Source organism: Filicampus tigris, chromosome 13 (assembly GCF_054856515.1).
Source record: "Filicampus tigris isolate MCC_2025a chromosome 13, RoL_Ftig_1.0, whole genome shotgun sequence".
Lineage (NCBI taxonomy): Eukaryota > Metazoa > Chordata > Actinopteri > Syngnathiformes > Syngnathidae > Filicampus > Filicampus tigris.
The window spans coordinates 14,224,040-14,239,753 of record NC_141229.1 but is presented as its reverse complement, the minus strand read 5'-3'; the positions used below and the strand labels follow the sequence as shown (position 1 = coordinate 14,239,753).

Sequence of the window (15,714 nt, the reverse complement as noted above, 5' to 3'; positions counted from 1 at the left end):
ATTCTTCAGACGGGCGTCTTCCCCACTGCCTTTAAAACGGCGGGGGTGAAGCCCCTTCTGAAGAAGAGCAGTTCTGACCCGAGCGTTTTTAATAATTACAGACCCGTATCCAACTTACCGTTTTTAAGTAAGATTTTAGAAAAACTGGTTTTCATCCAGTTGAATCATTTTTTAAATACAAATAATATTTTGGAGAAATATCAATCTGGTTTTAGGATGAACCACAGTACGGAGACTGCTCTTTTAAGGATTTTAAATGATATTAGGTGCACTGCAGACGTGAGAAAACTCACAGTCTTGGTGCTACTGGATCTAAGCGCTGCTTTTGATACAGTAGATCACCAAACTTTATTAAATAGACTTAAAAATCTAGTGGGCATCTCTGGTACTGTTTTTGACTGGTTTTATTCCTATCTCACAGACCGATATTTCTTTGTAAGTATGGATACTTGTTCCTCCAAAACCCATGAAATTAAATGTGGGGTTCCTCAAGGTTCGATTTTAGGCCCCCTACTTTTTAATCTTTATATGCTTCCCCTCGGGGATGTCATCAGGGGACATGGCATCAGCTTTCACAGCTACGCTGATGACACGCAGCTGTATATTGCTGTGTCTCCTGATGACACAGGACCCATTGATACCCTTTTAAATTGCATTTTAGATATCAAGTCATGGATGGCAGATAATTTCCTACAGCTCAATCAGGACAAAACTGAGGTTTTAGTTATCGGTCCCGAAGGTCAGAGAGAGAAGCTTTTACCAAAACTACACATTTTTAATCCCTCACATTGTGTGAAGAACCTTGGCGTCATTTTTGACTCTGAGCTCAGTTTTATTCCTCATATTAAAAATGTAACCAAGATTGTTTTTTATCACCTTAAGAATATCGCCAGAGTCCGCCCGTTTCTCTCTTAGGCTAACACGGAAGTGCTGATGCATGCTTTTATTTCCTGTCGTTTAGATTACTGTAATGCCCTGCTCTCTGGCCTCCCGAAAAAGAGTATTTCACCACTGCAACTACTGCAGAATTCAGCCGCTCGGGTGCTGACGAGAACCAGAGGGCGGGAGCACATTACGCCAGTTTTGAAATTGCTGCATTGGCTCCCTGTGTGTTTCAGGATCGATTTTAAAGTACTTTTATTAGTTTATAAATGTGTTAATGGTCTTGGGCCGTCTTATTTATCTGATTTGCTTTCATCATACCAACCCTCGCGGATCCTGAGGTCCTCTGGCGCCGGCCTTTTATTTATTCCAAGGGTGAGGACCAAAATGCATGGCGAGGCTGCATTCAGCCGTTTTGGTCCTCACCTTTGGAATAGCCTGCCAGAGGACGTCAGGTCTGCAGAGACTGTCGATATTTTTAAGAGGAAGCTCAAGACACACCTTTTTAGTTTGGCTTTCAATAACTTTTAAATAATTTATCTTTTCTTTTGATTGAAGATAATTCTTTTTTTTTTTTTTTTTTTTTTCTATCTTATCTTACTGATTCTAGTTCTTGGACTATACTACTGTTCTGTCTTTTAGTTTTGTTGCTCCCTTGGGTCTGGGTGGCCGGCGGCCTCTACACTTTGTGTGGGGTCCGCCTGTCTAATCCGGGCCTCTATGGTGGTGGCGCCCCTGTGGCCGTGGGCTGTCATTCCCCTCGGCGCGGAGAGCTCCCCTTGGGTACCCTTTCCTCATATGGTTTCTCTGTGCCTTGTCATGTCTTTTTAACACATTTTATCAGGTTGTGCACTTTGTGTGGGTGTGTGTGAATGATTGCTGATGTACTAATGGATATCTGTCTTGGGTTTGTTGGGAGGGAGGGCATGAACGGATTTTTGTTATTTTTTTTAATTTATTTATTTTTTCTAATTATCTATGTTTTGCTTTGAATGTTTTAAAGCACTTTGAGTTGCAATTTTTATGTATGAAAAGTGCTATATAAATAAAATGTGATTGATTGATTGTTTAATGAAGTGCAAAATGCAAATTTTCACTCGCAAACTGCAATGCAAAACCGCTTATTTCGAGCCTTTGACAGCCACATAAAAACGCATATGATCGGTCCAGAATTAGCTTTCATTTCATCGGAAAGGAAACCGTCTGAGTGTTGGGTGTGTCTTAGACCAAGGTAAGTAATCTCACGTCCTTCTTATCTTATTTCTTAGTGTTCTTTTGACCCCATACCTGCTCAACCAGTCATGAGTCATGAAATTGAAATGAAGTGAATATTTAAGCCACGTTATAAAAGGTCTTCAAGGAAATTGTAACAGCTTGTTCTCTGGGAAAGTTAACAAAATTCTTCTTTATTTGGTTTATATATATTTAATTTGCTGGAGGCGTGCCCGATTCAAACAATTTAATAATAAATATACAATACAATAAATGTACTATATTACCCAAAGTGAGTCTGTGAAAAATCTCTGTGTTGTATTTTACTCAACTCCATTCCATCCATCCATCATCTATACCACTGGTTCTCACAAGGGTCGCGGGGAGTGCTGGAGCCTATCCCAGTTGTCTTTGGGCAGTTGGCGGGGGACACCCTGAATTGGTTGCCAGCCAATCGCAGGGCACACAGAGACAAACAAACATCCACACTCACAATCCCACCCAGGGGCAATTTAGAGTGTCCAATCAACTTACCATGCATGTTTTTGGAATGTGGGGGGAAACCGAAGTCCCCGGAGAAAACCCACGCAGGCACGGGGGGAACATGCAAACTCCACACAGGGAGGCCGGAGCCGGGATCGGACCCACAACCTCTGAACTGTGAGGCGGACGTGCTAACCAGTCGACCACCGTGCCGCACTTGACTCAACTCCCTCTTTTCCAATGCACATTAAGAATATTACAAAAAGTGTTTGATGAAAGTGAAAGTGAATGATTTCAAAACAAATAGCCAGCATGAAATATGACTCATTCAGGCCCACCGTTGGCATTAGAAAGTGTGTGCATACTGCGATGTTGTGGAGTAAAGGGTTAAGCAAATTTCTCTCTCCCTCTCTTTCTGTTTTTTTTTTTTAATAGCAAGGCAGCAAAACCCTGATTGGTCAGAAAAACCAGAGGGTTGTTACTGGTTGAGCCGTGCTGTCAATCAATCGTTAGGTTTCGTTTCTCAAGAAACGAAACCTTTTCCCCAAAAATGGGAGGGAGGGGGTTGAATATGTAAGCACTCCGGAAAAGAGCTGAAAATACGCTTAAGAAGTAAAGCTCTCAACTAAGCTCTCTTGACAAGCGAGGTATGCTGCAATGAAGGTTTCAGGTTTCCTCCTACATTTCAAAAATATACACGATGGCTTAATAATAGACTCTATATTGTCCCCCGATGTGATTGTGAGTGTAAATGGTTGTTCGTCAGTTCAGCCCGCCTACTGCCTGATGACAGCTGGGACAGGCTCCAGCACGCCTGTGACCCTCATGAGGATAAGTGGCTCAGATGATGGATGGACTTCATGTTTCTTGCTCAAATACCAAAATTGCTATTTGTTTTCGCTTTTGAAAACATTGATACATTTTATATACAAGCTTGTTACCAATTCCCCTCTAAAAACAAATGTCATATTTGAACTGAAGTTTTAGAGGCATCTGATTTATAAACTAGTTATTCATCAGTTTAATGAGTAGCTCAAATCTCATTAAACTGATGAATAACTGATGGTGTATTTGTGTGGCGATCATACATTCAAATCTGAAGTTTTTCAAGCTACAAGCCATCGCTTGGTTATTATTTTTTTTGCTTTGTGTTGTTAGACAAGATATGTGTTTGCATCTTCTGCTTTTTTGCAAAGACCTTTGGCAGTACATCATCAAAAGCCAAACCAATGACTTCTTTTTTCAATTACAAAGTTGTGAAGAGTAATTGTAAATTTAGAATTTGACGTTTATTTGGAACAGAGCATCAAGTGGACATCGGTGGTAATAGTTATCCTGCCTGACAGTTGGTCATTAGTAGAAATGAAGAGATGGAGACACATGTACATTCAGCTCAGTGCTCAAAAATATTTGGACCTCCTCCAATCGATCTCATTGTGTCCTCAATGAAAATTCTGGTGGGAGGCGCTTACGTGTCAACTGAGGAGTGAAGTTACAAGTAGAGGAATGACAACATCCCCTACCTACAGGACTACATTTTTGGTATGTTGGGGAGGGGGACAATCAAACCACCTGTACATCGAAATAGACGACTAAGTATTTGGGGTCACTGGTGTTCTTTACTTGAAATGTATTTTTAAAGTACAGTATTCAGAGACAAACGTTAAATACTTTGAATGTTGTCAATGAAACCTTTCAGCCCCATTTCAAAACAGATGTGTGAATGTTGTCAGAGCCTTGTGTCATTGTACTGTAACTAACCCTAAACAAAGTTCTGCTCACAAAGTAGGGGAGCCATTTATTCACTCCAACTGAAATACAAGAAAAACAATCAGCAACATTTCCTTGCCATTACTTGCACACAAGTCAATCATAAATTTCAAAGCAGACCAGCACCATATTGTCACTGAGTTTGTAACAAATCCTTTTAAGTAGTGGACAAGTTTCAGGTGTTGATGACTCAGAGGACAACCATCACCAAGCCTGCGACTGGTGCAGCAGCAACGGTCGCACCAGCTGAACCTAAAATGAGAGGTCACACTTTAGAATTTAGAGCAAGTCAAACACAATCCTATCACAGCCATGATTTATATTGGCCCTTCTGCTAGTCTGGATTGAATGTTGATTTGAAAAGTGCATCCAGCTTCTGGAGCACTTGTCTTCACTGGGTCAGAGGTGAGCTGGATCTTATCTCACATGACTTTGAAAGGAGAGGTGCACCCAGGATTGGTTGCCAAGTCAGACACAGAAAAGAAAACAGTCAAGCTTACTAGAGTTGCGGGCAGCTATCGAATATTTTCATTTTTGATATCCTACTGAAAATTCTCACAAATAATCAAGTATTCAGATAGAATTAACAAATATATATATATTTTTTACTTCAAGAACAATTATGAACACAGAGCGAAAACAACATTTCACTTCATGAATGACCTCTAGTTTTGTATGCGTGCATAGCAGCAAACTGCTTTTTTTTCCTCTAGAAAAATGTAGTGAGATTTTGAGCTATCAAATGAAGTGACGTTAGAACCACAGTAGCGATTTTGCCAGCTAAAACAGCACATTTGAGTAATCCTGATTCGTTAAAAAAAATATCAGTAGGACTAAACAGAAACTAAATCATTAAAAAAGAAGTCAGATTACTTGATTATTGAAATAATTGTTAGCGAGCAGCTCTAAAAAGGAAAAATGTGCAGCTAATCAATGCTATTGGAATTGGCAAACCCTGATCGGAACTGCAACTGTGTCAGGCTGAGATTTGAACCCGGGATGTGCAAATCACTCGATCACTGTGCTCGCTGGAAGATGTGTTTGAAAATAACTTTTTACAACTTTATCAAGGCAGTTCTCTAGAACTTCAATAACTAGATCAACAGCGTGATATATCAAAGACTACTGGTTTGGCCACACAGCTGCAGGACACAGTGGCACCTTGGTTAGTCACTGTATGTATGTATGTATGTATGTATGTTTGACTGCATGTATGTATACCTGCTGCAGCAGTGACCGATACCACAGCTGTGTAGCCAATTGTGGCAATCGCAACAGGTGCAAAAATCAAAACTCCTCCTGGACAAAAGCAAGAAAACACCAATAAGGACAGTCAAACACTTACGCACACTAATAAAGCAAGGCACATATAAATCTCCCACCACCTACCAAAAATGTCACAAAATTATAAAAAGACACTTGAATTTATATATTATAATTTTAAAGTTAAATACACAGTTAGGGGTAAGTTTATTTTAATAACTGATTAATTTGTTGATTAGTTTGTTGAATAATTGATGAATTGGATAAAAACAAACATGTTTTGATTTCCATCCCTTTAATCAAAAACGGGACATCATTTCAAATTTCTATTACTCTATTAGAGCTGTTAGAATTCAAACATGTTTTAGTATTTAGCACTGTACACTATTAAGCAGAGGTGGGGATGTTAGATTAGGCTGCCTAAGAATTAGATCGGTGATTTAAGATAGACCGTTGTGTCGCTGTGACCTTTCCTTTTGTAAGAGCCATTGCTTGCTGGTGTGATATGATGATGCGATTTACATGATCCGATTAGTTGACTAATTGCAACTACTATCAGTGGCTAGTTGACTCGCAAAATAATTGGGAATTGTTATGGCATAGCCTACACAGACTGGATTACTGCTCAACATTTAGCTATTTCATTCATGTGACATGCATAAAATTTGCCGGGGAAAGCAGAAAAAATAAATGATTTGATATGTGATGGGTGCTTGTGGGGATATAATCTCTGCCCTCCCAACTGAAGCCCCTGCCACCCTAGGTAAAACTGTCTAGAACCGCCCCTTATACGCTGGTTAATTCTACTATCATCTAACGGAAAAAGCATTTTAATACTTCTGCATGCCATTGCTGTACGTTTCAGCGTTCTTACCTGCTGCGCCCACTGCGCCTGCAGCAACAGCCACTGCTGTAACTGAAACACAAAAGAGGGCAAATTTCATTTGGGTAGAAGATGCACTTAGCCAAATATTCATTTGCCCTGCCTGGTGATTTTAATTGGTTCGACGCTTGTAATTAGGGCAAACGTTGAACTACATGCAGTCAACTTATCCGAACAAAATGCAATCGAGAAACAGAGTACTCATGGAGGAAACACTTAACAGTTTGAGAACAAGATAGAACAATTGATACAATACGATCTTGCTCTATTTATTTCAATATCACACACTTGTACATCAAAAAATCCGTCGCTCGTGGAAAAGCTAACTTGTTACAAACTACGTTACGATACATAACCACCACTGCGGCTTATAAATAGACCATTTCAGGCACATGTCTTGTAATCACATACAATTATTTAATGTAAAACTACCAGTTCGTTAATGTAAAGTGAAAATACAATGGCTATTTTGTCCACAAAATATTAACTATCACTCACGAATTCCCATTTCGTCGGTTTCCTTTTCGCTGCTTCCAAAACCTCGTCAGATAACGGACTGTGTGACTGACTGTGACGTTGCAGGTATGTGAGGACAGATATGAGATCGAAAACATCTACAGGAGAAGTGATGTGATTGGTCAGAAACCCAGGATGCATCTCATTGGCTTGGAGGACTGTCAATCAATGGTTACAAAAAAACAAAACAGAGAAACCTATGTGGCGAGGGGCGAGCCGGGCCGGGCCGTCCCAGTTTTACTTCCTTTCAAATACGTGCATCATTTCAACAATTTGAGTTAAATGTGACTTTCAAATCATGTGCTGCGGGTGGCATATTGGCCAGTGGTGGTTTACTGAAGGTTGGTCGGTGATCGCTGTTAAAGACGGCCTCCGTTGTCTTTAACAGGAGCTTGTGGTCACGTGATAGATGTGCGCATGCGTGCCTTCGGAGGCTCGCATGGCGTCAATATGCACTAATCCCAATTTTATACTGGTTGAGGTAAAGGGTGATATTTAATCACACAACTCCCTCCCTCCATTATTTTGTCTCGAACAAATTGATTGTGGGCCGACACAGGAAGCTCGATGTCGGTGGCAAACGCTAAGCTTAGTGTCCTGAAGCCGGTGAGATGCGTTTTTCCATTATTATTATTACCGTATTATGTCTCAGTCGCGACCGTCAGATATTACGTGTTTAATGTCTGCTTAGACTCGCTGTACTAGACGTTGTCGCTAATCTGAATGTGAATCTCGTTATTTCCCAATACTTCCAAGTGGTCTAACCTCTCCACGTACCTCAGGTGATCCCATATACAGGATCTATACCTGGCGGTCTGCACCCTGGAGAGATCATCATTATCCAGGGCACTGTACCTTCAAATTCTGACAGGTGAGCTGTGATAAACACAACAGCAGCATTTAGATGCACATGCACAAATTTTGCATTGTTTCCCGACCTTTAACTTGCTGATGTGCCCATTGCAAGTTAAAGGTTCCACTGAAAAAAAACCCAGGTGATCACACATGTGGAAGTAAATGTACTTCCGTACACAAACATTTCAAGGCACACCACGAAACAAAAATATGACAAAAGGTGGACACACAGATTATTTATGTACCTTGCGCCCTCTAGTGGGAGAGCATTTACCAATAAAGTTACACTGGGTGTTTTGATGTTTGTGGTGGTAGTTTCAATTACAAAAAGCTTTAGCTGCATGGGAGGCGCAAACTATTCAACTGACAATTGATGCGTCTCTGTAAACGACAACCCCGTTTATAAAATAAAATAAAATTCAAAATATGAGGACAGATAATGGATGAATGGATAATAAAAACAATATAAAAACAGTCAAATTAAATGAATTCCCAACACGTATGTCCTCACAGTTTGCGGAAACAACTCAACTGAAAGCATCTTAGGGCATTTCTCAAAGATCACAAAAATAGTGTGTATAAAAGGTGAACATACAAAGTGCTGTATACACAGTGTGAAGTAAAAATCGGACATAAAAACATAGACAGTTAAAACAATACACTTTGTGAAGTTATCATTGTGAACGCTTAAAAGACTGCAAGTAAAAGTGTTTAAGCAGATAAAATGTCTTTCATATTAATTTGTGGTTCATTTGCATTTATTTCAACATAAGCCCCACCTATAAAACATAAACATTTACTGTATGTATAATAAAGCTCATTGTTTGCTGTAATACAAATTAATTTGATGCTTACATGTTAAAGAATACATGGGAAGAGAACTTTGACAAAATAATTTCAAATTAAATCACAATGACGATACTGAGAAAAAAAAAGCAACATTAGATTTTTCAAAATCATTTAGCCCTAGTTCAGAATTAACCAATAACATTCATTTGAATGTTAAATGGGAGTCAGCAAACAACTGCCACCATTTCAACTTCCTTTAATTCACCCCAAATGAAGTTCAGATGTGCTAGTAGGCTTGCTGACATTTTTTCCCATTTTCTAGCAGAAGCTTGAAGGTTTTGTGCCTACACTGACTCGTATCTCTACCGGTACAAAACTCCCTCCACAGTGACTCAGGCCCAGAAAAACAACCCCAAATGATGCCGCTGCTACCACCATGCCTCACAGTAGGTATGGTGTTCTTTTGGTGATGAGCAGTTTTGTGTTTGCGCCAAACATATTTTTCAAATTCTGGGCAAAAGGTTCAGGCTTCATAACACCACAACATATTTTCCTACACGCGTGAGGGAAATTTCACGTTTTTTTTCCCCCAAGTAAAATAAGGGTCAAAAACACGGGCTTATGAAGGAGATGGGAGATTGTTGTCACATTTGCAACAAGAGCCAGTACTTGCCAGAACTTCTGGCAGCTGGGGATATGTTCCACAGAAAAAAAAACAAAAACCATCAATAGGTGGATTTGTGAATATTGAAGAGCAAATATGCGGTGGATTCCTCTTTGTATTTCCTGGTGAAGTGTTTTTTGCGCATGTGTAATGCCTTGGCGTGCATGATCTCTTGAGGTTTCAGATTGACCTGTCCTGCGGAGGAAGTACCAGGCCGCCATCTGACGTGGCCTTGCACTTCAGCCCTCGCTTCAAGGGCTCGCCCTGCGTGCGATGCAACTCCCTGCTGCAGGAGAACTGGGGCCAAGAGGAGACACTGCAGCAGCTGCCCTATAAACGCGGGGCCCCATTCGAGACCATCATCCTGGTGCACGAGGATGCTTTCAAGGTCAGAGATGCCAGAAATAAGGGCAGCTTGAACATTTAGGCACATGGGCTCATCGGACGTTCCTCAGTGCAGCACTATTTCTATTCTTTGACAGCATTTTTTAAACCCACAGATAGCAGTAAATGGAGCTCACCTACTGGAATACAAACATAGAATTCCACTAGACAGGATCAACACGTTTTCTATGTCTGGGAAGGTCCAAGTGCAGGCTATAGGCTACATCCCAAACTCTGTGAGTTGTTTCTTGTCCTTGCATAACTTCAGTTTTTCCTTCATTGTGACTTAAGTTGCTCTTTGTCACTTTTAGGCAATACACTCAGAGTCTGGTGACTTGGTGAGTTTCTTCCTTTGCACCACTCACCTATAAACATTTTGCCTGATTGTTCACATTTTCTAATGACAGTTGAAGCTCAGAATTGCAAAAAGACTGTACAGTTTACATGGTTGCACTGTTCCAAAACACAAGAAACATACTCATCCAACTGTATTTTTCAGACTACAAGTCACACTTTTTGTTTACATAGCAGGGCTGGTTCCTGCCACGTATGCTCAGGAGCAACTTGTATATATTAAAATTAGAGCTTGGACTAGCAACTAAAATCCACGTTCTTTAATTGTGGAGACTTTCTGTGTTACTACCACCTTCTTTACAATGAAAGAATAGAATTTAAAAAAAGGAAGAAGTAGTCATTCATTGCCACTGGTGGCCACCTTCTTTATATCGTGCTCAAGAAGGTGGCGGTAATGCACCAAAAGTGGATGCCCACCGTCAAAAGAAAGTAGAACAATATGACAACAAACGATTGTGACATAAGCCAGTTTAGCAAGCAGTTTCCTTACGCCGCAATAAGGATTTAGAGCACCAAAAGGCGCAAATAACTTTTTTTTTTTTACAATTTTACTAGAAATCGAGCGGCCGTTTATTCGTCATATCGGTCTGCAGCGTGGGTGCCCTTCGTCGTTCCTCATTCGCCTTTTTTTCCGGGGTGAAAAAAATAGTACCCGTCTATAGGCCGGTCGGTCTGCTTCTAATTTTAAACGGCCGTCCGTCAGTGACTCCGACTAAACTTTCACTGCGAGTCCCTGCTCTACTGTTCTTGGTCTCTGTTTTTTTTCAAACCAATTTCTCCCAAAAATATACTTGACTATATACTCCGGAGCGACATATACCGGTAGTCCGAAAAATACGGCACTAGAGTTTTCTGATTGACTATCTGTTTTAACGCATGCTTCTGTCAAGCAAGCATCCAGTCAGTTTGGAGTTGAAAATCATCTGTGAAATACACTTTATGGACAAAAAGCACAGGGATATATTGTGAGTAATCTCTATGGAGGCTTCATTTGTTGGCAATAATGTCCTTTAATGTTGTCCAATGTTCTTCTGATAATAGAACAATAAGAAAGTGTTCCCGGAAGAGTTTTTCTTCCCCTATCCATTGTCACTTCCTTAGTTGTAATGGCCATGTTTGCCCGATACTTTTTGTGCATGTGTTGCAAGATGACCAAGACTCTTGTTCTTGTGGGTTAATGTGTTGTCCTACTGCCTTTAGAGCCTCCCTTACAAAGGCAGTATACTAAAAGGCCTGAGCCCTGGGCAGCACATAACCATCAAGGGACAGATCAGCATGTATCCTCACAGGTAACCGCTGTTTGGTGTCCACCTTTGTCAGAGAACGCAAAAGCTTACCGCTCAAGTCTTCTACTGGCCACTTGATTGACTTGTGCTTCAAACGTCTTGCAGTGTTACAGTGAACCTCTGCAACAGCAGAACAGAGAGCATTGCCCTTCACCTCAATCCTCGCATGAAATCCAGCACGTTCATCAGAAACTCGTACCTGAATGAATCTTGGGGTCAGGAGGAGCGGGAGTTGGTCTTTTTCCCTTTTTCTCCTGGAGAGTATTTCGAGGTAAACGTCATCTTTTTATTTCTTTAATAGCAAAGAGCTTGTAGCTGAGGAGCGTGTCCTTTGTGGCCAGATTCTCCTCCTCTGCCAGGCACATCAGTTCAAGCTGGCAGTGAACGGCTTGCACTTGTTTGCGTTCAAACATCGAGTTCAGGACCTGAGCGCCATCGACCTGCTGGAGATAATGGGAGACCTGGAGCTCATGGACGTCAAACTGTGGTGATCCAGGCAGCTGCTTTCCTTGGGTTTTGTCTTATACTTGTTTCTCTTCTCATTTACAATTTGTGCTGATGTTATTTCAGTCTTTTACTGTGTCACTAGTGACATTGGTTAGCTTCTATTTACCCTTATGACACAAGAATGTTAAAAAAATGAGATGCGTAAGGCACATCATCTTAATTTGTATTATGCCATCCTTTCTCATTTAAGTACTGTATATAAAAAGTGTCTTGTTTTTACTTGCCGTGACAGTCAACATTCTTAAAATGGTACTTAAATCTTTGCCTTTACAGTTAAAATGTTATGATGGAGACTCAGAAGTCAAGAAGAGGAAAATCATGTATGATTTATTTTTCATGGCTGATGGAATTTGTGACGCTAAATCTGTGCGCACTGACTTGACAAAAAAAATACAATTAAAAAATATAATCATATTAACTGACAGGTGAATATCATGTTTTTCTTGCTCATTTTCTTCAGCGGGTACTGCAGCATCATTGGTCGACCAATGTCAGTGCGAGGTAATGAAAGCCCTTTGTTAACCACCATATCATTATTAAGGCAAGAAACACATTTTTCTGGGGTACTTTTCAATCCTTTAGATAATGCTGAGTGTGATTGACAATGTCCAAGGGGTGCTCATTTAACAGTATGTTCACTTTGTAATTTGCAGTGGTGAACTACAATCATACCGAGGGGGGTTTAATACTTGTCTGAATAAAGGGAACAATGTTGTTCACACTACACTTAAAATAGCTATCGCTTTTTTGCAAAGTAATGACCAAAAATGTATTATTTTTCACTTTTGCAAAGGGGATCTCCTGTAATTCATTGTTAATATGGATTCAATCATGAAATGATCTGCGTAGACACATGAATGTGTGTTTTCTGACCTAAAATCAAACGTTTTATGGACTTGGGAATATGTTGATTTTTGCAATGGTAAAATATGTATGGAACTTAATTCGAGTAAACACTGGGGGGGGGGGGGGGGTCATCAATTATGGGCAAATGGTTTGTAAAACTGCACCTCGCTCAGTCAGCCACAAGGTGTCACACGAGTACTACAAAGTAACTAAAGACAGCTGGTTCAGCTGACCACAAGGTCTTACGTTGCAATTCGGGTGTTCTCATTGCACAAGTTAGGAATTTCAGTAAACATTTTGGTATCTGATAAAAAGTAGGTGATTTATTTATACCCGCAGGAAATATATATATATATTTTTTTTAATAACCATAACCATTGGTACATTACAACTGTCATCCCCCAACATAAAGTAGAATGATATGCAATAGGGTGACATCAACCATTGCAACTGCTGAGAGGGTACATAGGGAAAAAAGGCAGAAAAAAAATAGTGTCCAATCAACAACAGGCAAATAGGCGTAACGCTTGGTTTGTACTTGACGCACATACGATCCGCGCGGAAATGAGGCCGACAACTTTTGCAGCATTTATAGTCTGCATGGCTTGCTCATGCTGTGAGCCGATATTCTCCCAGACTATAAGGGGCAGTGACAAGCGTCTATGGCAGGGGTCACCATCTCCGGTCCTCAAGTATTGCGTCAAGCATAAACCAAGCTTAAAGGGAAGTCAACCCCCAAAAATTCTTTGCAAGAATATGTTCTATGTAGACCCACTAGTCGAAACAAACTAGTCTGTGGACTGAAACTGACATCACAGTTGCTCAGGGCTCAGATAACGGCCAATCACAGCTCACATGTTTTCTGATGCTGAGCCATGATTGGTTGTTATCTGAGCCCAGAGCAACTGTGATGTCAGTTTCAGTCCACAGCAAGTGGCAAAATGGTGGCACCCTAGGATGGACAAAAATGGGTGAATTTTGCTGCTTAACTCATTTTCCACAAACGCTCTATTAATCAGAATGCCATGTTTCGACTAGTGGGCCTGAATAGAAGATATTCTTGTAAAGAAACATTTTGGGTTGATTTCCCCTTTAAGACTGGCTGGGGAAAAACAAAACAGTTATGACAGAAATTTAGATTTTTGACCAAAAATGAACCATCAAAATAACCATTAAAATGTAGACTGATACATTTTTTTGCTTGAAATATCTGAGATTAACAGACACACCATCTTGGAAAACAAACCCTTGGGCACATTAGAGGAGGAGAGATTTCCCTTGAAGTTCAAAGGGAGCGAGAAAAGTGTGTCAACACACACAGCAGAGAGGTTTGGCAAGATGTTGGCTGAAGTGGCTTGCGCTCACTTGGGTTGTGTTCAGGTCCCTTGTCAGTCTCTAACTTCCAACCATGGCATTTGTGGGAACCGGAAACCCGAGGTGAGTGCTCCCTAGTCAGAAAGTGGCACGTTTTCGGGGCTGGGTGCACGTGTCCAGTTTCAGTTTCAGTTTCGTTATCAGACGGAGCTGAGCTTGACCAGTCCTCTGACAGAGTCCTCGTGCAGCGAGTCCTGGCTGGCCGGATTGTAAAAGCCGGCCTGCACTGTGTGACTGTGACCCAGGGGGCTGTTGCATGGAAGCATACCTGGAGGTGAGGGCAGGTCCTCTGGTGTGAGAAAGTGGTGGTGTGCGACCTGGTCCTGGAGGGGGCGACTGTGGTTGTGCGAGTGGCCATGTGCGTGAATGGGCAGCATGTCGGTGGCCTCCGGGCAGCCAAGGCTGGCCGCGGAGGTGGGAGGGGTGGGCTGCCCGAGGGGAAGTGAAGTGCAAGGGCCACCCAGCCCGAGCGAAGTGCGGCTTGGGAGGGCTCCTCCGTTTTCCGGGGAGGCTGTCATGATGACTGGCTCGCTGCTCTGCTGCTGGAGGAGGGGCGTGGCAGCGGCCTGCAAAACGAATTTAGTGCTCTGAATGCACTGGTCTTGGTCACACTGAAAGCAGACGACAGAAGTTCGAGGAGGAGCGGGTGAAGGAGAAAACGGGAACGTGGAGGTGATGGCAGATAAGGGAGATGCAAGTGGGAATAGATGATTGGAGAGGGGAGGGGAAAAGAAGTAAAGAACGAGATTTTAGTACCCTCATTGAAATGCTGGGCCCAAAAAGAACCGGTACACCAGGAAAAAGCTCAAGTGGGTTAAGTTGAAAAGTCACTTGCTGCCTATTGATCTCTGCTTACGCCCCTAAAAGTGGAGCATGGCAACAGGTTTAAGGCACGACCATTCTGACATTCATGCGGTAACCCAAGTTGCAAAGATGTGGAAAAATTCCTGTATATCGGAGGGAATTTTCTGGTCATTTCCATGGGAAGTTAAGATGGGGAATTTTGGAAATATTCGAAATATCTGAATTTATGGGACTTAATTGGAAACTGAGGGTAATCATAAAGTTAAAGGTATCATATTCAAGCATTAATACAACCAATTTGTTTTGTCAGAAGCAGTCATCCGTGTATAATTGAGCGCTCCCCATGCCTACACGTGAGGGCATTATCGTACCTTAATAGTGCCCTTTTTTTCACGCCGCATAGCTGAAGCTGGTTTTAACTCAAATTTTGGCCTGAAAAAAAAAACACACCAAATGACTCATAACTAAAAATTTACCAATTACCAATTCAACCTGCATTAAACAGATCTGTTTTAGTTACTAAAAACTATTTCCCCCAACTATACTTCAGTTCCCTATTAAGAGCCAGCCTTCATTTTTTCAATTCCTGTACTGTAAATTTCCATGGAAAGTTTGCCATTTAAAAATCCCCAGGATTCTGCAACCCTCGCGGTGACCCCAATGATCAATGATGTCGCTAAGCAGCTACGAAATCCAGCTCCAGATGTTAAGAGGTTTCAGACAAAGATAAATAACTGAGAAAGCATGTTAGCCTATCTCACCTGTTTGTCTCAGTCTCATTGACCTAAAAGATAAGATTGCAGATGTTCAACTCCAAAGGCATTGTCGTAGATACTCCACCT

General features: G+C 41.3%; 2 protein-coding genes and 1 long non-coding RNA gene across 6 annotated transcripts in view; 1 reads left to right on the top strand and 2 right to left on the bottom strand.

Annotated features, from left to right (window-relative positions):
• Nucleotides 1-4,362: 4,362 nt before the first annotated feature.
• Nucleotides 4,363-7,144, bottom strand: LOC147137689 (uncharacterized). The gene is made up of 4 exons (XR_015089235.1): nt 6,992-7,144; nt 6,485-6,526; nt 5,569-5,646; nt 4,363-4,599 (listed from the first exon to the last, which is right to left on the bottom strand). It is a non-coding gene; the product is annotated as an uncharacterized LOC147137689 (long non-coding RNA).
• A 79-nt stretch (nt 7,145-7,223) lies between these two features.
• On the top strand, nt 7,224-12,278 carry lgals8a (galectin 8a). 3 transcript variants are annotated; one of them, XM_086048765.1, is made up of 9 exons: nt 7,224-7,615; nt 7,792-7,880; nt 9,042-9,103; nt 9,495-9,705; nt 9,818-9,937; nt 10,013-10,039; nt 11,256-11,344; nt 11,447-11,612; nt 11,683-12,278. In XM_086048765.1, exons 3-9 carry the CDS (start codon nt 9,090-9,092, stop codon nt 11,830-11,832), a joined length of 777 nt encoding a protein of 258 aa, XP_085904891.1. In that variant the 5' UTR covers nt 7,224-7,615; nt 7,792-7,880; nt 9,042-9,089; the 3' UTR covers nt 11,833-12,278. The 3 variants fall into 3 exon arrangements, with proteins under 3 accessions (XP_085904891.1, XP_085904890.1, XP_085904893.1); XM_086048764.1 differs by lacking the exon at nt 9,042-9,103 and having other exon boundaries at nt 7,226-7,615; XM_086048767.1 differs by lacking the exons at nt 7,224-7,615; nt 7,792-7,880 and having other exon boundaries at nt 9,034-9,103.
• Nucleotides 12,150-15,714, bottom strand: part of zdhhc14 (zDHHC palmitoyltransferase 14) — a 46,515-nt gene continuing 42,950 nt past the window's right edge. Inside the window, exon 10 of one of the 2 annotated variants that reach the window (XM_086048762.1) lies at nt 12,150-14,679. In XM_086048762.1, the coding sequence (XP_085904888.1) occupies nt 14,209-14,679 (471 nt within the window). In that variant the 3' untranslated portion in view covers nt 12,150-14,208. The remainder of the gene's footprint in view (nt 14,680-15,714) is intronic. The other variant, XM_086048763.1, reaches the window with a different exon arrangement.

Coding starts and splice junctions, on each gene's coding strand:
- lgals8a (XM_086048764.1), top strand. CDS start 7,577: ATGTCGGTGGCAAACGCTAAGCTTAGTGTCCTGAAGCCG. Junction 9,706..9,817: donor TGCACGAGGATGCTTTCAAG/GTCAGAGATGCC, acceptor TTAAACCCACAG/ATAGCAGTAAATGGAGCTCA. Junction 11,613..11,682: donor CTCCTGGAGAGTATTTCGAG/GTAAACGTCATC, acceptor CTTTGTGGCCAG/ATTCTCCTCCTCTGCCAGGC.